The sequence below is a fragment of the Urocitellus parryii genome, chromosome 7 (genome assembly GCF_045843805.1).
Source record: "Urocitellus parryii isolate mUroPar1 chromosome 7, mUroPar1.hap1, whole genome shotgun sequence".
NCBI classification, from domain to species: domain Eukaryota; kingdom Metazoa; phylum Chordata; class Mammalia; order Rodentia; family Sciuridae; genus Urocitellus; species Urocitellus parryii.
The window spans coordinates 167,075,285-167,100,661 of record NC_135537.1 but is presented as its reverse complement, the minus strand read 5'-3'; the positions used below and the strand labels follow the sequence as shown (position 1 = coordinate 167,100,661).

The window sequence follows — 25,377 nt, the reverse complement described above, 5'->3', positions numbered from 1 at the left end:
TGGGGTAAAATTGGGAGTTCATAACCCACTTGAATCTAATGTATGAAATATGTCAAGAGCTTTGTAATGTTTTGAACAACCAATAAAAATAAATAAATAAAGTTTAAAAAATATAAGAATTGAAAAAATAAATAAATAAAAATAAAGTTCCCAACTGATCTTTAAGCACTTATCATGGTTAGAATGGACAGAACTTTCAGCCATCAAGCAGATGGATAAAGCAGGAAAGAGATGAAGTAAGACTCCTGCCACTTGTATAAATAAGTTTGCACCAGCACCGAACATCAAGATATTCCAGGAAAAGAGCAAAGCAAGGCATTCCAAGGCATGCAACAGCCAGTCCTCACAACCCCATGTGGTAGGGATTAGTATCCCAAGTTCACAGTTAAATAAACTGAGGCTCAAAAATATGGAGGCTAAGAGCACTCGTGAGCAACATTGCAGGGATAGGAACATGGCTTTCAGGGACCTGGGTCTTTGCGTGAAACCACTATACTCAAATGCCCCCTTCCACTTACCTTTATCCTGACTCCCCAGCTCCAAAGCCACAGTGTGAGAGACTGCAATGAAAAGTGTGTGAGGCCCAATGACCACTAAGTCCTGGGGTGGGGGCAGTACTTCCACAGGGATCCGTGGTACATGTGCCTTCCAAATTGGCAGGGGAAGAGATTTTATATTCAAGAAGTCCGTATCCATCCTCTCCTCCTTCCAAAGCAAGTTCTTTATTGTCCAACCAATCCACAGGTATTCAATGAGGCCTAGCACCATACCAAGTACACTGGACTAAGCATAAATACAAAAGTATGAGATACAGTCCCTGCCATTTCAGGCGTACAATCTAAATATTTCTCAGGAATTACTGTTAAACATCAAATCTGGCCTTGCCAGTATTGCAATGAGCATTCATTCTTTAAAGAAAAACATTATGCCCCACATTTACCATGGCAGGAATTTTTTCCTATTATAACTTCATTGTTATCAATAAACGAGGTTTACTCTTGTTAAGATTCACTTTACGTTCCCATCTCTATAATGTCAATCAAGATTTTTTTGAAAAAGGAATTTTAAAACCTTAGATGGTCGAAGTGCTCAGATACAAATGTGGCCAACAGTTAGTTATTTGGGCAAAAGACCTCAAGACTGAGTGAACCTAGCTTGTCTCATTCTTATTGATATTTGGAGGCAACATAAAGCATAAAGCTGTCTCCTAACAGTTCCTAAGATGTTACTCCATCCAGAGCAGGAGTCAGAGCAGGGAGAGCCATCTAGACAAGAGATGTTTTTTAAAGAAGATTTAGCACCAGCTCGGGGGCAATACCAGGGGCGGCAGTGAGGGAACTACCTCCCCAAGATTAACCTTTTGACTTTCTCACAACTCACAGGTGTGAGATTCTGGGAATAGAAACTAACCAACATCCTAAAGGTGGACTAAGACAGTGGGACATGGATGGCTCCACACAGGAGAGAACCCCCTGCTTTGTGTAGAACATTCAGCACACAGTAGAGAAGTGGGAGCAGCAGCCTCGGGGCCTACAACCTGAGGCAGTGACACCAGAACACAAACCAACCTCACTTATGCCACCTGACCCTCACCCTCCCTCCCCTGCGGAGTCCTTGCTCCACCAGGGACTGTGAGGCTCCAGGAAAGAGCCTTGGCCTCACACCGGGCTAACCCCCAACGGTCTCCATTTGGCAAGTAATGGGAGGACTAGCCTAAGGAAAGGACTGGAGAATATCCTAGAGTTACAGAATCTTGGCACTCAAAGAAACCACTGATTTCTTTAACTAAAGCATGTTAAAATCAGAAAGTTTGGGCCAAAGTAGAACTTAGGAGCAACGTTCCAATCAGAGCCTCTTCACACTATGGTAAGTACCTTTTCTTTTGAAGATCATTTGCTTTAAAGCACTCAAATTTTGGCAGTAATGGGAAAAAAATGGCATTTCCTTCCTTCCTTCTTACAAAATGACACCCAAGTCTAACAGGACTCCAGGAATGCAGAGATGCCAGACCCAGGGCTGTAACTGGACCTGTCTCTACTCCTCTCCAGCTCCCCTTTCCACCCTCAAGATCACTCTGTCTATTGTGCACCAGGGAGCCCTCAGGACTCCTCCATCAACTGCAAAAATGGTCATCGAAGCTATTGAAATGGAAAGTAGCGTTTAAAACATAACACTGGTTTTCTTAAAACATAATACTGATTTTCTTATAGCGTGTATAAGGCACGGTGTGAGAAAGCTGCCCCCACTCCCAGCCACACAGCCACCAAGGCTCCTCACAGTGCACATGCACCCAGAGGAGGCCAGCTGGCTTTGCCACAATGCACAGGGCATGGACTGCTTCGGGTCACTTCTGGTTTTTGAGCTGGTTGGAGAGCCAGTCCAGGCCTTCATAAAGCCCATCTCCACTGGTAGCACAAGTAGCCTGAATGTACCAGTTTCTCTGGCGGAGGGAATGTAAGCCGAGCTTGTCCGTTATCTCTGCTGCATTCATAGCATTGGGAAGGTCCTAGAAAAAGAAAATGCAAAAGTCCGTTTATTATTTTGGTATTCATACAACAAAATGTGCTCTTCTTCCTGAAATGTTCCCCAAACCAGTCTTCTCTATCTTAGTTTCTCAGGCCAAAAACCTTAAAAATCATCTTTAACTTTTTTTCCCTCTTGAGTCCACACCAATTATCTGCAGAATCTGACTACTTCTCACTACTTCCCAGTCCGATCCCACCAGTTTCTCACTGGCTACTGAAATGACTTTCCAACTGGTCTCCCTGCTTCTGCTTTTGCTCTGTAAAGCCTGTTCTCAACCTAGCTAGTGAAAGCCAGATAGCATCATCCGATCATAAGTCTTACTAACTCTCTCTCAAAGACAGAGCCAGAGTTCTTAGAGTGGGACCCAAGACCCTGTGACCTCTAATTGGCACGTTCCATGACCATATTATAAAAGTTACTTATTTCATATGTTTACCATGCATTATCTGTCTCCCCTAATTAAAGTATTACAAGGGCAGAAAACTCTGTCTTGTTCCCTGGTGTATTCCAAGAGCCTAAAACCATGCCTGGCACACAGTAAGCTCAAATTAAATTTGACTATATTAGCATTGAAGAACAAAGATTATCTACACAAACTGGCAATGGAAGGACCTCAAAGGTATGTGTGGGAGGCCACTCCCTGTCCTGGCGAGGTTTTGACCCTCACTACATCTTGTAGTGATGTGGACATTGCCTTGGTCCTGGAAGTTTGAGGATGCGTGTCGCCCCATGGATTGAGCTATGCTCACCTGTTCCTTTGTGATATTACCCCTTTGCCCTGTTTGGGATAGAATGTTCCATGGAAACACCCTTTGCATGTCCCCTTCTCTTGCTCTGCCTTTGGGTGTGGCCTTCCTAGATGCCAGTCAACCTGCTGACAGCAGACATCAAGAAGCTAGACTCAACCCCCTGAAACTGACCCCTTGCCTCATTTGAATGGTTTCTCTGCAATAAAATGGTTCAGGACACGCTCGCTCTCTTTCTGCAGACCCTTAGGTCAGAGGAATCGTCACAGGACCCCCCAAAAAAGGGACAAAATAGGCAGCAACATCATCAGAACAGCATGATCCCAATTACATTACCAACACTGCCTGTTTAACAGTGGTCACCTCAGGCTGGCACAGTTGCATGGGACTGGCCCTTCATGCTGGGTTCAGCCCAGTGCTCTTCTTTTACTGCTTTACATTTATGTACCAGCGCTTTCCTCCTCAAGCTCAGGCCCTATAGGGTCCAATCTCTCCTCTGTTTCCCCCACTCATCTGCTCCTAGAACCATGTGGCTCCCTTCCTCTTGGCTTAGAATGTCACTTCCACAATTCTCCCCAAGGTATCACAGATCATTTACTGACTGCATCTCTTCCCATAGAATGTAAACTCCATGACAGAGAATTTTTGTCTGTGTGGCTCATTGCCACACATTTACCCAATACCTAAAATAAAATGGGGAACTTAGTAGATGCTCAATCCGCTATTTACAGAATGAATGATTGAATACAAGGCATTGCAAAAAAAGGAATGGTGGAAAAGGTTATGGTTAAGACTGGAGAGAGGGAGGCAGATCTCTAATTTAAATATCTAGATATTTAGGTGAGACCTCTGACAGTAAATTTCTGTAAATGACAGTAAATTTTCTGAATTCAGTATTCAGAAAACCAACAAGATACCTGTTTATTTACAAACACCAATAAAACTGCATCTCTGAGTTCATCTTCCGCTAACATTCTGGTTAGTTCTTCCCGGGCCTCATTGACCCTCTCTCTGTCATTACTGTCAACCACAAAAATCAGACCTGAAAAGAAATTACAAGCATGTTAGTAACATGAACCTGAGAGAGAAGCTGTTTTTATATCCTTAGAGTTTCTTCTCTCTGCCTGTGTGTGCAGTTTCACCAAAAGCAATCACTATGAAGGGACAGGTGATCTCCAGAGTTAGGAAGCTGCCACACACTCACGTCACGTATCTTTCCCAGAAGTATTACAGCTCTTCACCAGACTAACGATAACAAGACGACACAGAGAAAAGATTAGGCTTGTTTCTTAGTAACTTAATTTCTATATCAGAGAAAAAAAGGATTTTGAAAAATATTTAAAGTTTAATAAAATAGTGTTCTAAGGCTGGTTCTCAAAAAGCAAAGCTTGAGGCCAGGGCCCAGGTACAGGTGTTTTCTCTGGGACATGATCCCAGGGAGCAAGAGTGGGGGATGCAGGAAGCAAACCAGAGAAGGGACAACAGCCATTATACAGAGGAGTCGCCATAACAGGGCTAGGTTGTGGCTCAGCAGTAGTGTACTTGTCTCGAGTGTGTGAGTCACTGGGTTCAATCCTCAGCTCCACATAAAAATAAATAAACAAAGTAAAGGTATTTGTCCATCTACAACTATAAATAGATAGATAGATAGATAGATAGATAGATAGATAGATAAAGGACGAGTCATCCCTTTGGCTACTTCTATGTGACCAGTGCTTGATACTGTTGGACATTCTAAGAAGTCATATGAAAAGACTCTCAGAACTGTCCACCCAGGGACAAAACATTTACCCTTCTTCTCTACTCATCCCCCAGTGGTCAAGAGGAACTCCAGAGGGTGTTAAGCCATTCATATTTCTGGGTCACGCTCCCTAGGTCAAGAGATTTCCATGGGTATCTGTACAAAAAAAAAGTTGGCTGATCTTTGTCTGTAAAATTTTCAGAGAGAGAGAAGTATCTGTCATCATGGTGGGCCCACACCTGATAAGCTACGCTAATGAGGTGATTCATGGTAGGCCTGAGGTAGTTAAAAAAAAAAAAGATCACCTGGGGGAGGGTGCACAGGGTTGGACTCACCTGGCCAATGATTCAATCAATCCTGCCTCTGCAATGAAGCCTTGATTAAAAACAACAACAACAAAAAAAATGTACATGAAAGCTCAGGTAACCTTCCCTGGTTGGCCATCTGTATACTGTCACACATCAATGTGCTGAAAGGTAACATATTCTGAACCATGGGGACTGGACAATGGCAGCTTTGTGTCTGGTACCCTCCCAGGTCTGTCTCTCTCCTTTTAATTGGTTCATCTGTATCCTTTGCCATAATCAAGTCAATTTAAGTACAGTGTTTTCAGGAGTTCTGTAAGTCATTCTAACAAATGATCAAATCCGTAGGGATGGTAGGAAACAGCAAAATTTGCAGCCATCTAGTTAGAAGTGAGGGTGGTTTGGGAACCCTGAACCAGCTATAGCTGGTGAGGAAATCTTACGTAAGACTGTGACATTAATATGAGAAATGTGGCCCAACTCTGGATGATGGATAGTGAGAAGTCTTTGCAGCTCATACCATAACATTAAGAGAAATCCCAGGAAGTGAGATACCTGGAGCAGGCTAAATGAAGGTATCACCATAACACGCCTGCATAAAGGTGGCTGACCTGCACAAACCCAGTTTCTGCTACACCAGAGACAGGAAGAAGCAGGGCCAAAAGAATCTGCAGAGGAGGTGCACAGGAGGCATGTGACACGCCATCCAGGTACAGGATAGAGAAGACTCAGCAGTCATCCATGTGAAAGTAACAAAAACTTGGTGTTTGTCTGACAGTGAGCTATTTGAAATGAGCCATTTCAAAGCACTAACTTGTCCCAATTCAGGTTCTGGAGCACTGGTGATAATGAGCGGACTTTCAGGTACCTTAGCCGGACTGTCCTGGGAACAGTACAAGGGCAGCGTTGGACCCTGTACTCTAAGACACCAGCAAGCTGGAGGAACTCGAAGAACGACCAGGACAGTCAAGACATTCGGATACCAGGTCATATAAAGAATAACTGATAGCAGGGAAGATATCACCTAGAGAAAAAGACTCAGTAAGGGGTTGAGAGTAGTCTTTGAGCATCTGAAGGGCTGTGGCATAAAAAGGTTCAATGTATTTCATGTTGCTCTATAAGGAAACTGAAGACCGGTAATAAAACCTACAGCAAGTTAGCATTATAGGATCAGCAGTGCTGCAGATGTCACAGGCTATGTCAGAAGGCTCTCCTGCCACAGGGATATTTATACCCAGCTTAAGGCCCAACTCCTGGGGACACTGCTGAAGGGGAGTGGGACAAGTTGACTTCTTGGTTCCCCCTGTCAGTGAGATTTTACAATTGTCTAGGAGAGAAACCAGGGATGCCCCTCTACCTTGGCCTCTGTGCGTCCCACACCCACCTGACAGCTGCCTGGCTCACCTGGGGGAGCCAGTGCAGGCAGGTACGAGTGCCCACACCTCTGCATGTGAGTTAAATTCACACAGTTATGTCACATCAGGCTAACAATGAGAAAGCAAAACATTCAAAACTCTTCCAAATGTTTAATATGTTACCAGCAATTCTGGACTCTTAATCATAACAAGCCAAGAAGATTCTTAGTCTTTAATGCAAAACTGACAGAGCAGAAGCTGACATGTTATCCCTTTACCATTCCTACCAAAAATAAAACTTCCTAATACTAGATCCTATTTTATACTGTTTTAACATAGGCCCTTACCTAAGAATTAGCATCTAGCATTATCTGACTACCCTTCTGATCTAAGAGAATCTAGACAAAATACATTTGTACATGAATAGCATACTGTTTTTAAAAGCATGAGTGTATACATACATACATACGTGCGTGTACACACACACTTGTAAAAACATTAAATATGTCTAGACAAATATACAGTGGTTATATATGGAGAAACTGAGGAATAAAATGGTGATTTTTTTCTGTATACCCTTTTCCTTATTTTTGAATTTTAAACCATATAAATGTATTGTCATTCAACAAATTAAAATAACTGGACCTATAATCAAGGATTAAAAAAAAACCTTCCACACCTGAATGGACCACTTTATGCATTCTATACCACATTGACAGAGTAAAAGCTGACATGTTATCCCTTTGCCATTCCTAACAAAAATAAAACATATCCATTAAGAAACTGCATAAACAGTTCAAATTCCAATCTATACAGGTAATAAACACACAATAAAATGTCTCAATAGATTGCTAAAAGCATGCATTGAATCCTGTCACACTTGACACACTGATACAGAAAATTTAAAAGACAGCCTGACCTTTGGAAAGTTGGCAGAAAGAACAAGGGTAGCATCCAAAACTACTCATGGTTTGAGACATGTGGCCCAGCCAGAGACAACAAAGCCATTCTTCAAACTGGTCCCATTTGCTATTTCATGAAGAGCCCAAATTGCCCACCCAAATAAGAACCTAGAAAAAAGCCATCCCTCTGTCATCAAAGCAATAGTGACTGAAATTCAGTAAAATTAGGCTTGTTATAAACAGAAGATTGAAGGAAAAAAAGGAACTTCAATGTGGTGTTTGAATGTGAAAACCTGAGCAGGGTAGGAAAAAAAAGAATCTTGCCAGAGAATGACAAAGTAAAGCCTCAAACAATTTGGGCTTTCAATGTGAGTGCCTGCTACCTCAGCCACAGAACTAAGCATTTTATAAAATTAATCTCCTTTCAGCCCAGTGATGCAGGTGTCTCCATTTGAAGATAAGGAAAAGGAGAGAGAAGAGATCAGCTAAGTTTCTCAAGGTTCATAGAGCTGTCTGTGGTTCAAACCCAAGTATTCTGGTTTTAATTCAGATGAGAAACTGCAAAGGTTTAGCCAAACTGGGAAGTGTCAGTCCAAGATAAACGGATACTCTTGAGTTATCAAAAAAAAAAAAAAAAAATCTACAACAGACTGAAACACAAAATATAAAAAATCTAAGCCTCACCAGGGAAGTCACTGGGGTTATCAAGTGGTTTCTCTAAAAAGAAAAAAGAATCAATAAAAGAATGAAGCATTTATCCCGCCTTCCTTGAACAAACTATTTTCAGGGAAACCAAATCTTCAATGAGGGAATTCTTTGTTTAGAAAGATTAGGGCTAATAAATTCAAGAAGGAATAACAGGATTTAGAGAAACTGCCATTTTGTAACTCCTAATGAATTAACAGATCTACACAACAGCCTTCAATGGAAGTTAAAATCATGAGGCGAAAGGTTGATGGGAAATTTATTTTGAGGGAAGTAGGCTGAAGCCATATGAACCCATCTGGCATTACTGAAAGTGTGAAAACTTGGTAGTCCCCAGGGGCTAGGTAGAAGGGAGGATAGGGAGTTATGTTTAATGGATACAGAATTCCAGTTTTACAAGATGAAAAGAGTAATAAAGACAGATGATTATCATGATTATACAATATTATGAAGTATATTTAATTCCACAGAACTGTACACTTAAAAGTGATTAAGCCAAGCATGGTGGCACACACCTGTAATCCCAATGGCTCTGGAGACTGAAGCAGGAGGATGGCAAGTTCAAAGCCAGCCTCGGACACTTATTGAGACTGTTTCAAAATTAAAAAAAAAAAAAAATTTTTAAAGGGGATGTGGCCCCCTGGGGATATGGCTCTTGATAAAGCACCTCTGGGTTCAATCTCTAGTTCCCCCAAAAAAGTGATCAAGATGGTAAAGTTTATGTGTTTTACTACCACTACCACCACCACCACAACAAAAAACAGAAAACAAAAACAGTTACCTGGCAATTTCACTCCTAAGCATATACCCAAAAGAAATGAAACAAGCTGGTATAATCCCAGTTACTTAGGAGGCTGAGGGAGAAGGATGGCAAGTTCAAAGCCAACCTTCCAGAAATTTAGAGAGACCCTGTCTCAAAATAAAAATATAAAGGACTAGAGATATTAGTCAGTGGTAAAGTGCTCCTGGGTTCAATCTTCAGTACCGGGGCGGGGGTGGGGGGGATTGAAGTGAAAACGAGGATCAAACAGATACTTGTACCTGAATCAAAGCAGCATTACTTGTGACTCTCCTGCCTCACCTCCTGAGTAGTTGGGTTTACAGGTGTGCCCCTGTGCTTAGCTACAAAAACATTTTTTAAAATGGAAAAAAAAATACTTTTTTAAGTTCAGTAATCAAACTTCTTGTAATATATGCATTCTGTGTGATATAACAGGATAAATACTTAAGTATTTTTGCCCCCCAAAATGAATTGGACGCTAGATCAAGCCTCTATAACATGCTACCAGTTTATACCAGATCCACAGAGAGAAAAACAAGCCAAATGGCACCACAACAAATTAGACAGAACCACAATGTGGAATAAGCATTAAACCAAAACTCCCAGCATAGGAAAAAGAAAGAGAGAGGGAATTGTTGTAAGAATAAGATACTGAAGTGACAAAACAATGAAATGCAAACAAATAAAACAGAAAGGCTACATTTGATAATAGGGAAATTTGAATAAAGACTGGTATTAGAGATAAAGGCATCATTAATTTTGGAAGTGTAATAATTGAATACAGATTATGTTTAAAAACAAAACAATAAAAGACTTCATCAGTTAGAAATGAATCTTGCAGAATGTGTGAGTAAAAGGCACTACATCAGGGATGGGCAAAGTGTTGGTAACTGCAGAGGCTGAGTCATGGGTATATGGGGTCCATTACATCATCCTCTAAGACATTCTAAAATCTATAGGCTGAGAAGATAACTGCAAATAGAGCAAGTCCAAAGGTAACTTCTAACACAATGATGAAAAATATAAAGGGATAGGTGGACTTGGGTGTTTGGACTGGAAAGATTGGCAAGTTCAAGTCAATCAAACACATGCAATGAAAACCCCATCAGCAGCAGAATCTTCAAAAGTAATATACTCCAAGTAAATTCTAAAATGAGTAATCTGCAGATGACATATGGTGAAGACTCTACATGAGAATCAGGGTGTAAAAACGATGTGAACAGTTACGACTTAATAAGCAATATGCAGTAAGGCACTGTTCATCCAAAATATAGGTAATATACTTAGATTGATGGATGAGTACATTAAGATTTCTACTTTTAAGACTCCAATAAGGTGACGATCTGGGATATTCATGCCTGTTCAGGTATGTGTAGAGCAGGAAGGCAGCAGGGAAGAACTGTGGCCAGGATTTAGGATTCTGGGTTCCAGCCATCCTTGTTCATCTCGTTTTCTCTGGAGGGATGATTTTCAGATAATCTCAACAGATTTAAGAGTGTTAATTGAATTTAAACTCTTCAGAGACTAGAAATTCATTTAAGGTACAAATAACTCTCAATGAACTGAAAGATGAAATTCATCAGGATTACTATTTTCTAGCCATTCCAAATTAAGAGGAGTTAAAGCTCAAGTTCGTTCTCTATGAACACAGGGACCACATCTCAAAAAAAAAAAAAAAAAAAAAAAAAAATCTAGTAAGTACTGCTAGCAGAAAAGAGGAAATGAGTTAAGAGTCCAAATGAAGCTGAGCACCACCAGGTATCTTTTCCAGCATCTTAGATACATTGAATATATACAATACCAAACTTTACCTTGAGTGTTCTGGAAATAATGTCGCCACAAAGGTCTGATTTTGTCCTGGCCACCAACATCCCAGACTGTGAAGCTGATATTTTTATATTCTACCGTCTCCACATTGAAACCTAAATTGGGAAGATAGAAAAACTGTTATGATTTTCTGTTAATTGACCAATTCAAAATATCAACTAACATTTAACTTTTTAAAAAATACATTTATATATTTTAGTTGTAGATGCACACAATACTTTTATTTTACTTATTAATTTTTATGTGGTGCTGAGGATCAAATAGTGCCTCGCATGTGCTAGGCGAGCGCTCCACCGCTGAGCCACAACTCCAGCCCTGGATAGTACTTTCAATTTACAAAGCAGCTTGCTATGTGAAGACCATAGCTTACAAAAGAGAATGTGCTGGTTCACTCTGCCATTCATCATGCCTGTGTCTCAAACCTTCTTGACTTTCCAAAATCCAATCCCCTTCTCCCCTTTCTCTCAGCAGAACACTTTTCAGTGTATTTCAGAGCAAAGAGATGTCACCTGTGGAACTGACTTCCACTTCTCATCACACAGTGTAAAAACTTACACCTACAGCAACACTTTTCTTCCTCCATCTTTGAAGAATGGAAAGAAGCAACTATCTAATTGCAAATTCCTCTACTTATGTGCTAGATGCAATCCACCCAAATGGAGGAGGATCTTTTTTTTTTTTTTTAATTGTCAGCATCTTTCTTTTTTTTTTTTTTTTTTAATATTTATTTTTTAGTTCTCGGCGGACACAACATCTTTGTTGGTATGTGGTGCTGAGGATCGAACCCGGGCCGCACGCATGCCAGGCAAGCGCGCTACCGCTTGAGCCACATCCCCAGCCCCAGGAGGAGGATCTTTTGCTATTGCTATTCTCTTCCCCTATCCAAATATCTCCTATTTGTTCTCAGGATGCCTAAGTCTTTTATATCTCCCCCCACCGAAAAAAAAAAAAAAATCTGATAGGCATGGTGGCCCACAACTAGAATCCCAGTGACTCAGGAGGCTGAGGCAGGACTGCAAGTTTGAGGACAACCTTCGCAACTTAGTGAGACTGTTTCAAAAAAGGAAAAGGTGGGGATAGACATAGCTCAGTGGTGAAGCACACCATGTTTAGATCCTGCGTACCACAATAAATAAATAAATATTTTTTTTAAAAAATCCCTTCCTTGATTCTACATATTCACCTGTTATCATCTTCTCTTTGCACTTTATTTTTTCTTTTTGGTACTGGGGATTGAACCAAGAGGCACTTAACAACTGAGCCACATCCCCAGCCCTTTTTATTCTCCTATTTTGAGATAGGGTCTCACTAAGTTGCTTAAGGCCTCACTAAATTGCTGAGGCTGGCTTTGAACTAATGATCCTTCTGCCTCAGCCTCCCAAGTTGCTGAAATTATAGGCTTGCTCCCAGCTTCTCTTTGCACTTTTAAAGTCAAGTATCTCTATGATTCAGGATGCTTTGCTACATCCCGAAGTTCAGCTATATTTATCGAGCCTACTTTGTCACTTCTATCCCGAGAGCACCTGCTCCACCATGTTGAGTCTCACTGGGGGTCCTCAACCATCTCAATTTCAATAAATCAAACACATGCTTTTCCGTTCTTAGGTAATTTGATTTTATATCTGACCCTACTGCTTACTTTTCCTTGAAACTCTACTGTGGCTTCCCATTTTCTATTTCCATAGTTGTACCTTCTCAGCCTCTTTTGTGAGTAAATCCACATCAAATGATCCTTATGATGGATTCCCACAGGTCCATCCTGCCACATCCATTCTCCTCTTTCCACACCCCACCCTAAGCAATCTAACAATTGTACTAACAATTCTCAACTGTATGTCCTCCAGCCCAGACCTCTGTCCTAAGCTCATAATCAGCATTTTCAATTAGATGTCTGCAAGGTCCCAAAATAAAGCAATCTGTCAAAAACGAACTTAAGATCCCTATTCCTTCAACCTACTCCTCTACAGTTATTTCCTCATTGACTGTGCTCCACAAGCTGAAAACCTGGGAGGCATCCCATACACTTCCAACCCTCTCTCACCCTCAAAATCCCACTACCAAACCTTACCATTCAACTTCCTAAATATCTGATAGTTACCTTAACCCAATAAATCATCATTTCCAGCCTCAATTGCTGAAACAATCTAACTAATCTCCCTGTAGACACTCTTCTCTCCAGCCATTCACCATTTTCCCAATCAGAGCAACTGTTAAGAACATACAATGTAGGGGCTGGGGTTCATGAGGCTCAAAAGTAGAGCACTTGCCTAACATGTATGAGGCACTGGGTTCGATTCTCAGCACGGCATATAAATAAATAAAATAAAGGTCCATCCACTACTACAAAGTAAAAATTTAAAAAAAAGTACAATGTAGAGCCAGGCATGGTGGCGCACACCAGTAATTCCAGTGACTCAGGAGGCTGCAGTAGGAGGATCACAAGTTTGAAGTCAGCCTCAGGAATTTATCAAGTCCCTGTCTTAAAATAAAATGTCAAAAAGGGATGGGGGGGGGCTGGGGATGTGGCTCAAGCGGTAGCGCGCTCGCCTGGCATGCGTGTGGCCCGGGTTCGATCCTCAGCACCACATACAAACAAAGATGTTGTGTCCGCCGAGAACTAAAAAATAAATATTGAAAAATTCTCTCTTCTAAAAAAAAAAAAAAAAAAAAGGGATAGGGACTTAAGTCAGTGGTAAAGTACCACTGGGTTCAATCCCCAGTACCAAGGGGAGAGAGAAAGAAAGAAAAACACATAATGTGGACATAATGTGCATTATTTTCTACACATTTGTTTGATTGAACTATTTTAAATTAAAAAAAAAAAGAAAGAAAGGATATCTCTGCAGGCAAAGTGGTACCTACCTATAATTCCAGCTACTTGGGAGGCTATGACAGGAAGAATACAAGTTCAAGCCTAGCTGGGCAACTTAATGAGACCCTGTCTCAAAATAAAGGGCTAGGGATGTAGCTCAGTGGCAGAGCACTTGCCTAGCATGTGTGAAGGCCTGGGTTCAATCACTGGTACTAGAAAAAATAGTAACAACAACAACAATAATAATCTCTCCTTGGCGTCCCATATCCTGAACCCCAAACTTGACTACCAAGGCCCACAGCAACAGTGGACACAGTGGACCTGCTCACACTCCAGTCTCATCTTGGTCATGCCTTGTTTTAGTGAGATACACTCATTACACTGCAACAAGCTAAATTCATGCTGAATAAATATATGTTTGTTTGTTTTTTTTAAAGAGAGAGAGAGAGAAGAAGGAGGAGGAGGAGGAGGAGGAGGGAGGGGGGAGGGAGGGAGGGGGGGGAGGGAGGGGAGAGAAAGAGAGAGAAAATTTTTTAATATTTATTTTTCAGCTTTCAGTGGACACAACATCTTTATTTTTATGTACTGCTGAGGATTGAACCCAGCACCCCGCGCATGCCAGGCAAGCTTGTTACCGCTTGAGCCACATCCCTAGCCCCAATAAATATATTTTTAATGCCATTCCAATCCTACAGAGGGCAAGTAGGTAAATTTGCAGAAAACTTGCCAAAATTACCTGGCAACCTGAATAAATAAGTGAATCTGGCCAGGAAATTTCTGAAAATAATGAATTATTCTTAAAGATATTACCAAATCCTAGTAATACCTGAATAGAATTCAATGACCACAACAGGAAGTGGTTGAGAAAAAGACACATACCAGTGAGAATTTAGTATGTGATAGGACATTAAAATCAGCATGGAGGGGCTGGGGATGTGGCTCAAGCGGTAGCGCGCTCGCCTGGCATGCGTGCGGCCCGGGTTCGATCCTCAGCACCACATACCAACAAAGATGTTGTGTCCGCCGAGAACTAAAAAATAAATATTAAAAAAAAAAAAAAAAAAAATCAGCATGGAAAACTTCTTCAATAAATGGCACTGGGTAACTAGCCATCAATGGAAATTAGTTAAAAATATAGCCATATAATGAAATACAAATCAGTTATTAAAACTTGACATTGATCTGTATCAACATCTTCCTTAGTCCCTGCTTGCTTTATCTAGTGAACACCAGCTCATTCTTTTGGTCTCAATGTAAGCATTATTTATCAGAGACACTTCTCTGGGTTACTTAGGCTTTTTCCCAAGCCACATTTAGCTAATAAGCCAGAAGGGTGCTGGGTCTGTTTCACAGTGGTCTTTTTTTTATTTTTTATTTTTTTTTATACTAGGGATTGAATCCAGGGACACTTAACCACAGAGTCATACCCCTAAACCATTTTTCTATTTTATTTAGAGACAAGATCTCAAAAAATTGCTTAGGGCCTTGTTAAACTGCTGACTGGCTTTGAACTCACAATTCTCCCACCTCAGCCTCACGAACCACTGGGATTACAGGCGTGCGCCACCACACCCAGCTCATCCTCAAAGAGCAAGCAGCTTTCCTCAACTGATGATGGTGGTAGTTTTCAGTGAAGGCAAGTTCCACTACATAAGCATTTGTCAAGTCTCTGCTTTAATTATATTTGCCCATGTCTCACCGACTAAAGCAAGTCATGTGGCCAAGTTCAGTATCACTGAGGAAGAAGACTGCTCAAGAGCTCAGATGCTGAGGGTCTTGACTCACTGGGGCCATTAGTTTAACAATCTACCACAACATCAGTATTGAACTCATTCACCAGTGGTAAATGATGCTTACCATGTAAAGGGAGGAAAGGGGAAGAAAGAAGTCAGGAAAGTCCTTTAGGGAGGAAATAACAGAAAGTAGATCAAATGTATTATCTAATGCAAAGTAAGTGGGGAAAATAGCATGCATACGATTTTACAAAAATCTTAATTGAACATTTTTCAAAATCTGTCTATATTTTTTGTACGTATGAAACTTTTTTTTTTTTATAATCGGAGAAGGTTAAGTAATCATGCTATTTTCATTTAAGATTAATGTATTTTTCAAATCATGTATATGAACATTCTCATCAGTTTCTGTCTTCTTCCAATGTTGCAATCTCTGAAGCTACTGCCTAATGGAAAAGTGGATCATTTGGGTCCTGGCCCAGTCCAGTGCTAACATTCACATATTGTCCTGTGGAGTGTATCCTTACTCAGGAGTCTGGTTCTCCAGGCAGTTCACAAGACAAAGATTAAGTTCTATCAAAACTGCCTTAGCAAATCCCTTAAAGAGCCCATAAAATCAGTGCTCATCCACAGTAAGACCAACACACCAGATTGTCAACTGTCTTACTTGGACACTATCTCGAGTAGTTGGCTTGAGCCAGAGTGAAGAGAAGAAATCACACTCCATTTAAACACTAGGAGGCACTTAGTGGGAAGAGAGAGGCACTGAGAGAGGCCAGCTGGAATGGAGGCTGACTGAGGAGGCAGCAGCAGATGCCCAGCTCTCACCTCAGGTTTATGCTGGGACCCACACTGAGAGAAACGGCAGAACTCTCCTCGCTGTTTTAATTATTACTATCCTTTTCTTCTTTCCCAAGCAGATAGGGCTAGATTTGCTTAGCCTAAATATGTTCATATGATTCTCCTATAAACCTAGGAATGTTCTAAAGACTCTGAAGAGCGACTGGGAAAAGTATATATAACCTGGTTTGGGGCCTCAAAAAGTTTATGCTCTTGGCTAGGTGCAGTGATCCATGCCTATAATCCCAGCAACCCAGCAACTCTGTACACTAAGGCAGGAGGATCGCAAGTTCAAGGCCAACCTCATCAACTTAGCGAGATCCTGTCTCAAAATAAAAATAAAAAGGACTGGGGATACAGCTCAGTGGTAGAGTGCTCCCAGATTCAATTCTCAGTACCAAAAAAAAAAGAAGAAGTTGTTTATGCTCTTGGAGCAGAAAAGATTTCCAAAACAAAATATTCAATAATATAAGAAGTGTGTTAAAGTATTATATACGATATTGTAAACTTGTAAATTGGAATTCCCCACATTTGTTCACATACCTATTGTAGGGATGGTAGTCACAATCTCTCCCAACTTCAATTTATACAAGATGGTGGTTTTTCCGGCTGCATCCAAACCCACCATAAGAATCCGCATCTCTTTTTTCCCAAATAGACTTTTAAACAGCTTTTCAAAAACATTCCCCATTGTAATTTAATTCTGTAACTGAAAGAAAAGAAAAACAAGTCAAATAATTATTCTTTGCTGAGATATAAAAGCAAAATACATAAACTCTAGGTTGCATTTAGAGGCAGCTCCTAGTAAACTTAAAGAATGTTAAATACAGTTTGGCCAATAAGGAATAGTGTAACTCATTTTCAAAGACAAACTCAACTAAGCCTTTTGATGCCTTGCCAGAAAATTCTATTTTCCACAGAAGCTTCCAAGTGGGATATGTAGAAACACAGCCTCAATGCTATACTATTGTGGTAACCTTTAGTTGTCTTAAGTTTGAAAGCAATGTCACATCATACACATCTATACCTTGTTCTAAACTCTCTTGAAATGAGAATTTAGGAAGCCGAGAATCTGTTTATTTTATATAACATGGAACTGTGTGTGTGTGTGTGTGTGTGTGTGTGTGTATGTGTGTGTGGTATTAGGGATGGAACTCAGGGGTACTCTACCACTGAGCTACATCCCCAGTCCTTTTTATTTTTATGTTGCCACAGGGTCTTGTTAAATTGCCATGGCTGACCTTGAATTGTGATCCTTCTGCCTCAGCCTGGAATTATTGGTATACCTGGCTATTTTATACAATATAAAGCTAAGTCCTTAAGGCAGGTAAATAACAATTTCTTGGAAACTGCAGCTGCCTTTGGCTAACACACAATACCAGTACCCAGAAAAGAACCAAAAGAAATTTCTGAGTTGATGAAATCCATCACTGTGATACTGCATTCCCAAGAGAAAAATTAACTAGACAGAGTTGAGGAGTAATGGTAGTATCCAATATTCTATGGGGTAACCCTCACCAGTTTTTAAAACTTTTTATTTTAGTATAATTTACTTACAGATTACTGTAAATTCAATGAATTTTCATGAACCAAACTCACTTATGTTACCAGATCAAAAAAAGATGATTACCAGTACAGATTCTCCTTGCGTTCTACCCTTCCATTACTCCCCAAAAGTTAATTACTAAATTGACTTCTAACAGCATAAATATTCAATATTTTATTTTTCAGCAAAGCACCTGGCAGGATATATAAAGTAAAAGCAATAGCAAAGTCAGGCTAGCTTTGCAGAAATTTACACTCTTTATTCTTTAATAGATCAACCTATTTGAATCATCAGCCTGATATTCCAATGAAGGACTTAAAAAGCCGGGCTCAGTTGCACACAGAACAGCAGCTCCACAGAACAGAGGATCCAAGTTCAAAGCCAGCCTAAGCAACTCAGTGAGACTTTATCTAAATAATATATAAAAAGGGACTGTGGATGTGGCTCAGTGGTTAAGTGCCCCTGGGTCCAATCCCCAGAACCCACCCCACCCCCACAAAAAGTAGTATAGTACATTTTTTACACTTCTAACTAAGCTCTTGGAAGTCGATAAAGGCTGTTCAAAAAGGAAAACGACATACATCCTTGTTCCAGAGTGTATGATTTTCCTTTTAAATTGCTAACCAATGAAAGCTTTACTAGGGGGAGGGAGAAAAAGATGCAGTAAGGTCAGGTCAGCCACTCCTATTCATCCAGACACCAGCGACCTCAGAGGGGAAGTCACTAAATTCCAGAGGCACCACCTCTGAAATTCAAGTTTCCTACAATAGCTTAACATCATGGATTATGTCCAAGTACACACCATTACATTCTAGGGGAGAAAGCGAATACGGCATTTCTCCTGTACACAAATGAGGAACAGTGACCAAACAATGACTGCTTTAATCATTTATAAAAGGTTTATTAAAGGTCTAAAATAAAACAGTCCAGTGACTGAAACATTCAGAATCTGTTGGTCAACAAAACTAGTGATCCCTTTCCCTGGTTTCCGATATAAGGACAAGTCCCACAGACAGGAAAACTGTAAGGAACACGCTGTGGGAGGTAAGGTACTTCCCGTTAGAGGTCCCTAGAGGCAGGTAATGTCGGATTACCCCTGCCCAACCCTACACTGCAATCCTCCCGGTTTTCCCCCATTGCTTCTCTTCCCTCGCCTCCCTACTCCTATGCGCGAGGTCCCAGACACCCAGGCTCCGCTGGAGACCCTCTAAAATAAGACATCGTCAACCACAGAGCCTCTTAGGCATGCTCACCCTCCCTCAGACACAAGCAGCAAATGACCACGGGGGAGAAACGACGGCAAGACCTCAAGGGCATGAGCGAGAGCCATGGCCAAGGTGAGAGTGAACAGCGGCCGGGGGCGTGGGGCCGGGTAAGGCAGCCGAGTGCCCTTTCTGCCCCGGCCGCCAGGCCGCTGCCTCTCAATCTATGGGCCCTTGGGAAAGCAAGAGGGCTACGCGACGAAGCCTGCCCGGCGTCTCTGGGTTCCGGCTGCCTGGCCCTACAGAGGGCGGGGAAGGAACAGCAGACCCCAACCCCTTCAGGCAGGCCACCGCTGTTGTCCAGTTTCTCGGCCGCCGTGGGTCGGAAACCTAGCCAGGTATTGAGAGCGGCTGTCCCCCTCCATCCCACGACTCACCGGTCGCCTCGGTCAGCACCAATACAGGAACACCTACTGACTCTGTTACCTTTAGGATTTCGGCTCCCCTCAGCAAAATGGCGACTAGCTGGGGGCGGGAATAGTAATCAACCAATCATCCACGGCTTTGTGGAGCCCTTGCGCCAATGATCTCCAAGTTCCGTGAGTGACGACACGTCTGACCAATGCAAAGGACAATAAGGGTTTGGGCGGGAGGAGGCCCGACCCCCGCGACCTAGGCGACGGCACGAAGCTCTAGAAATGCAGGGTTCATAGTCCAATGACAGCTCCCCGCGTCCCTGCAAATCACGCCCATGTGCCCCACCTCGGTGGCAAGCGCGACCAATCAGAAAAGTCAAAGGAATTCCGATTTGCCCCGCCAATGAACTCGGAAAACTCTCAAGGGTTGAACTAACCCCGGGAACATGTAGACCAACCCGGTGCAGGTATGTGGGCGGGGCCAGATTCATTGTGATATTTAAGGAAATTTGCCGGGTTGAGCTAAAAGTAGAAACTAGTTGGGCGGTGTTCCTTACAGGAAATACTCAGACACTAGCACCGAAAGTAGTCCTAAAGAAGATTTCCTCTTCGGTCTGAAGGCTGACTGCCGCTCTGCTTGCAAACGGATTTTCAACAGGTGTGAGGAAATGTAGACGTCCAGAGGTCCCCAACCATAACCTTTCCTTGAGAAATGCTTTCAGTAACTCAGTCTCCTGTCAACTTGTTTAGCTAGAAAGGTAAACGCCTGTAAATAGTATATAACTGAAACGATCAAAATAACAGCTATTAAACGTATAATATGCACCAAGAACTATGTCAAGGACTTTACCTGCATGACCATAAATCACTGCCGTTTTACAAAGATGAAAGTTAAGTAGCCTGGAAGTTATTCAAGCCTGGGTCTGTTTGGCACTTAGATTTTTTTTTTTAATTTTTTTAAAGTTGTAGATGAATACACTACCTTTATTTTTTTTATTTTTATGTGGTGCTGAGGTTTTAACCCAGTGTGTTTGTTACACATGCAGACAAGCGTGCTTTATCACGGAGCCACAATCCCAGCCCACTTCAGTCTTTTAATCAAGTTCTTTCTCTTCTTGTTACAATGAAATATATAAAGGTAAATATATATGAGTTTTTCTACATGATTTCTTAAAATTTTAAGTGTATATATTTATGTATATAAAAAGAGACAAACATTGGTTAAAGTACATGGGGAAAAAGACATCGCTGAGGGGCGGAGGTGAGCACTGTGAAGAGAAGGAGGAGAGAAAGAAGGAAATAAATAATTACCTATCATCCTACCATCCAAAAACAGTTCTATCATTTTGGTTTATCTCTTTATCATCATTTTTCTATGCAAGTTTCACATAGTTCAGATATATACAATTTGTATTTTTTGTGTGTTTTTAAATTTTTCTTGTATTTTCCCATTTATTTTAATTTGAGCATTTCCACACTATTCAACATTTCCTTGGACATCATTTTTGATAGATGCATGATATTCCATCATATGAATGTATCCTAATTAAATAATAATTTTCATGCAGTTCAACATTTAGCTGGTTTCTAAGTTTTTCTATTATGAATAATGTTGCAGTAAACATAATTTTTTCCTTCCTCTATTCCTCACTACTTTTTGTATAAAAGAATTCCAAGGGCTGGGGTTGTGGCTTAGTGGTAGAACACTCGCCCAAGCACATGTGAGGCCCTGGGTTCAATCCTCAGCAACACATAAAAATAAATAAATAAAATAAAGGTATTGTGTCCAACTACAACTAAAAAAATCAATATTAAAAAAAAAGAATTCCAAAATTGGAATCACTTGGTCAAAACATGAAGTTTAAGGTTCTGAATACATATTACATAATTACTATTATTTACCATGCAGAAATAATTTCACTGCCTATACTCCCAGCAATTTGGGAGGTTGAGGCAAGAGGATCAAAAATTCAAGGCAGCCTCAGCAACTTAAAAAAAGTAAAAAGGGCTCAGGATATTGCTCAGTGGGAGAGTGTCCCTGGATTTAATCCCCAGTGCTGAAAGAAATAGTTTCACTTTCCTAAAAATCCTCTTTGTTCCACCTGTTCATACTTCTTCCCTCTCCATTAATCCCCTAAAACTGCTAATCTTTTTACTTACTGTCTGCATAGTTCTGCCTTTTCCAGAATGTCATATTGTTGAAACAATGTAATATGTAGCTTTTTCAGATTGGCTTCTTTCACCTAGTAATATGTATTTAAGTTTCCTCCTTGTCTCTTTATGGCTTGATAGCTCATTTTCTTTTAGTACTGAATAAAATTCCATTGCCTTTATTTAGCTCAGAGGTAGAGCACCTCTGGGTTCAATTCCCAGAAAAACACACACACACACACACACACACACACACACACACACGTGAATTTTGTTTTGTTTTTTGTCCAATCACCGGACTAGGTCTTTTGTTGTCATTGTTCTTTTTGGAGATACATGACAGTAGAATGTATTTTGACATATTATACATAAATGGAAAGGTTTTGTTTATTTATTTATTAATCTATTTATTTTTTGCTAACTTGAAAATCTATTGATTTCCAAGGCAAAGATGTAAAATTGTTTTGTTAGCAACTCTAAAGGTTGTTTGTTTGAATGGGGTCATCATAACCTGAAAAAAAGCTGAAATAGTAGAGGGAAGATTTTTACCTACCATTGTTTGTATCTACAGAAAGAATTTTGGAGTGGATAGTGATGGAAATTTATCCCTCCACTTCTGACAACCTGAGAATACTCATTATTTTCCCAAGGTCTGCAGTAAGCCTGAATAAAACAAAGTCCCTGACTATGTCACATTTGGGTGTGGAATAATTACAATCAGATGAACATACACACAATAATATATAACTTTTATACATGTATATTTGTGTTGGTCACTTTTGCATTACTATAACGAAATATCTGCAATAATCAACTTAAAAAGAGGAATGGGGGCTGGGGATGTGGCTCAAGTGGTAGCGCTCTCGCCTGGTATGCGTGCGACCCGGGTTCGATCCTCAGCACCACATACCAACAAAGATGTTGTGTCTGCCGAGAACTAAAAAATAAATATTAAAAATTCTCTCTCTCTCTCTCTCTCTCTCTCTCTCTCTCTCTCCTCTCTCACTCTCTCTTTAAAAAAAAAAAAAAAAAAAGAGGAATGGTTTACTTTGGCTCATGGTTTTGGAGCTTTCAGTCAATGGCAGATTGGCCCTGCTGCTTTGGGCCTGTGGCAGTACAATATATCATGGCAGGAGTATGTGACCAAAGAAGCCACTTCACTTCTTGGCCAGGAGCAAAGAGAAAGAGAATGAGCAAGCAAGGAAGAAACTGGGGTCCTGCTAGCCCTTTGAAGAGCATACCCACAATGATCTTGAACTTCCCATAGGCCCCACCTCTTAAAGAGTCCACCATCTCCCAATAGCACCACACACTGGGGACCAAGCCTTTAACATATCACCCTTTAAGGGACATTCTAGACCCAAACTATGGCAATATTGTATATAGTTTCATGAAGATATGCATGGATGATGGATGGTGAGGAAAGGCTAGAAGAAAATAGGCCTAATTTACAAGTGATTATATTGAGGAGGAAGAGTGGTTTTTAAAAAGGATTTGAGATAAAACAGTACACTAATTTTATAATAGAAAACTCATTAAAAAGAAGGGGGGACACCAAGGACGTGGTTCAGTGGTAGAACAACTTGCCCGAGATGTGTGAGGCCCTGGGTTCCATACCCAGAACCATAGAAATAAAAGAAGATTAGATAAAAAAACTGATTAAAAAGAGTTTTAACTAAAATCACAGTGGCTATTCAGGGGAATTTTATCAATCTCAAACTGCTGTGACTCATTAAGCATTGATTTAGTAGGGAGGGGTTCCATAATAGAAAACATTTCTTGTCAATATTACATTAATTGCAAAGCATGTAAAGAACAAAGTGCTCTTGGGAAAAGCAGGGGGAGAATTTCATGCTAAGAATCTTTTATTTGGAGGAAGCTCCCCACTCTGTGTCATGTTTTTTTTTTTTGTAGTTGGACACAATACCTTTTTTTTTTTTTTTTTAGTTATTTATTTTTATGTGGTGGATCTAACCCAGTGCCTCACATGTGTTAGGTGAGCGCTCTACTGTTGAGCCTGAGCCCCAGCCCTAGCCCTATGTCAAGCTTTAAAATTGGTTAATGGTGTTATTGGGATTAATTGTAGTAATAGTAGCAATGGTGTGGTAATAAGTATTTACTGTGTATCTGCTAGATCAGCTGCAGAATGTGTAGGTACTCTATGATAACCAATTCTCATATAAAACACTGAAGTTTAGGGGCTTTAAAAGTCAGATAGGGGTGTAGTTTGGTGGCAGAGCATGTGCCTAGTATGCAGGAGGTCCTGGGTTCAACCCCCAGCACCAGAAAACAAGATTATACCCAGACTACCTACCTCCAGATATCAGTAAGTCTATTCCTCTAGTCCGGTCAAACTTCCACTCAGGGACTGCCATCCCTCTCTTTTGGGAAGCCATTCTGTACATATCCTTTACCTTAGAAACAGCCCTCTAAGAAACTTATCTACCGGGCTGGGGATGTGGCTCAGCGGTAGCGCGCTCGCCTGGCATGCGTGCGGCCCGGGTTCGATCCTCAGCACCACATACCAACAAAGATGTTGTGTCCGCCGAGAACTAAGAAATAAATATTAAAAAAAAATTCTCTCTCTCTCTCTCTCTCTCTCTCTCTCTCTCTCTCTCTCTCTCTCTCTCCCCCCCCTCTCTCACTCTCTCTCTAAAAAAAAAAAAAAAAAAAAAAAAGAAACTTATCTACCTTTAGGAGAAACTGAAAGATACACCTAGCAGTCAGTGTCATCACCCCAATCAGCAATGACTTGAAGGCTTCTAGCATCTTTAGGTTCTAGGCAACTCAGCCCTCCCAGGAGACTCTGACTTCATTTTCTCAAGATGCAGAAAAGCTCATCAGACCAATATGGGAAAACTCCCTTTCCAAAGGGATTCAGGCAGCTGGCAGCTTTCCGGCCGCACGATGTGAACATGCCGGGTTAGTCAGCCTGGCAAATGCATTACATTAGGGCTGGCACTAAAGGATCATCTGGTTTCCATAGCAACATTCCTTCCCTTCCACAGAGGATCCTATCATTTCTCCTTCCCACTCAGGTTTTCCAGAATGAATTGATTTTCGTGACTATAGGAGTTTGTCTTTGATCCTGCAAAGAGGGGGAAAAAAAACAAAACACCTACATTTAAAACAAACAAAAACCCGACTGCAGCTAGATGCTGCACTGCATCAGCTGATCCTGCTTCTTTCAAAATTCCATATCCTTTCTCCATTTTGTTCTCTTCTCTGACTTACCCATCATTTTGGGGAATAGCTTTTTCTGACAGAAAACAAACATATGGCAACACTATCATCCTAAACCTGATTGTGTGAGGCTATAAAATTAAGAGATCATAAGGCATGCTGCCCTGGCACGGTGGCTGCCCTGAAGGCTAGCATTGGAGGTGGAAGAATAAGGCTCTTGCTGGACATGGTGACATGCACCTACAACCCCAGTGACTGTGAAGTCTGAGACAGGAGGATCGCAAGTTCGAGGCCAGCCTGGGCAATTTTAGAGAAACCATATCTCAAGATAAGAAATAAGAAGACTGGGGATGAAGCTCCTTGGTAGAAAGTCCCTGGGTTCAATGTTCAATCCCTGATATAAGGAAAAAAAAAAAAAAGAATAAGACTATCTACAGATGGCTTCCTATGCAATATCAGTCTCTGAAATTTTGCCATTATAGCTTTGTTTCTTTAGGGTAGCCGTTGTTTTCCCAGTAATATTCTCTTAAATTGCAACTACTCCTGGGAGGACTATTCATTAGATTACTAATACAAGAAAACATGAAGACTCTTTTTTTTTTTTTT

General features: G+C 40.9%; 1 protein-coding gene across 1 annotated transcript; it reads right to left on the bottom strand.

Moving 5' to 3' along the window:
- Positions 1 to 702: 702 nt before the first annotated feature.
- On the bottom strand, positions 703 to 19,539 carry LOC113196351 (ADP-ribosylation factor 2). The gene is made up of 5 exons (XM_026408227.2): positions 19,459 to 19,539; positions 16,817 to 16,982; positions 10,873 to 10,983; positions 4,190 to 4,314; positions 703 to 2,506 (listed from the first exon to the last, which is right to left on the bottom strand). The coding sequence occupies exons 2-5, from the start codon at positions 16,962 to 16,964 to the stop codon at positions 2,345 to 2,347; spliced, it is 546 nt and encodes a 181-aa protein (XP_026264012.1). The 5' UTR covers positions 16,965 to 16,982; positions 19,459 to 19,539; the 3' UTR covers positions 703 to 2,344.
- Between the last annotated feature and the right edge of the window lie 5,838 nt (positions 19,540 to 25,377).

Bases quoted from the DNA above. Each gene is read 5' to 3' on its own strand.
- LOC113196351 (XM_026408227.2), bottom strand. From the start codon at position 16,964: ATGGGGAATGTTTTTGAAAAGCTGTTTAAAAGTCTATTTGGGAAAAAA. The intron at 4,315-10,872 runs GTAAAGTTTGGT...ATTTCTTTTCAG, and splicing joins TTATTTCCAGAACACTCAAG to GTCTGATTTTTGTGGTTGAC. The intron at 2,507-4,189 runs GTATCTTGTTGG...TTCTTTTTCTAG, and splicing joins TGGTGTTTGTAAATAAACAG to GACCTTCCCAATGCTATGAA.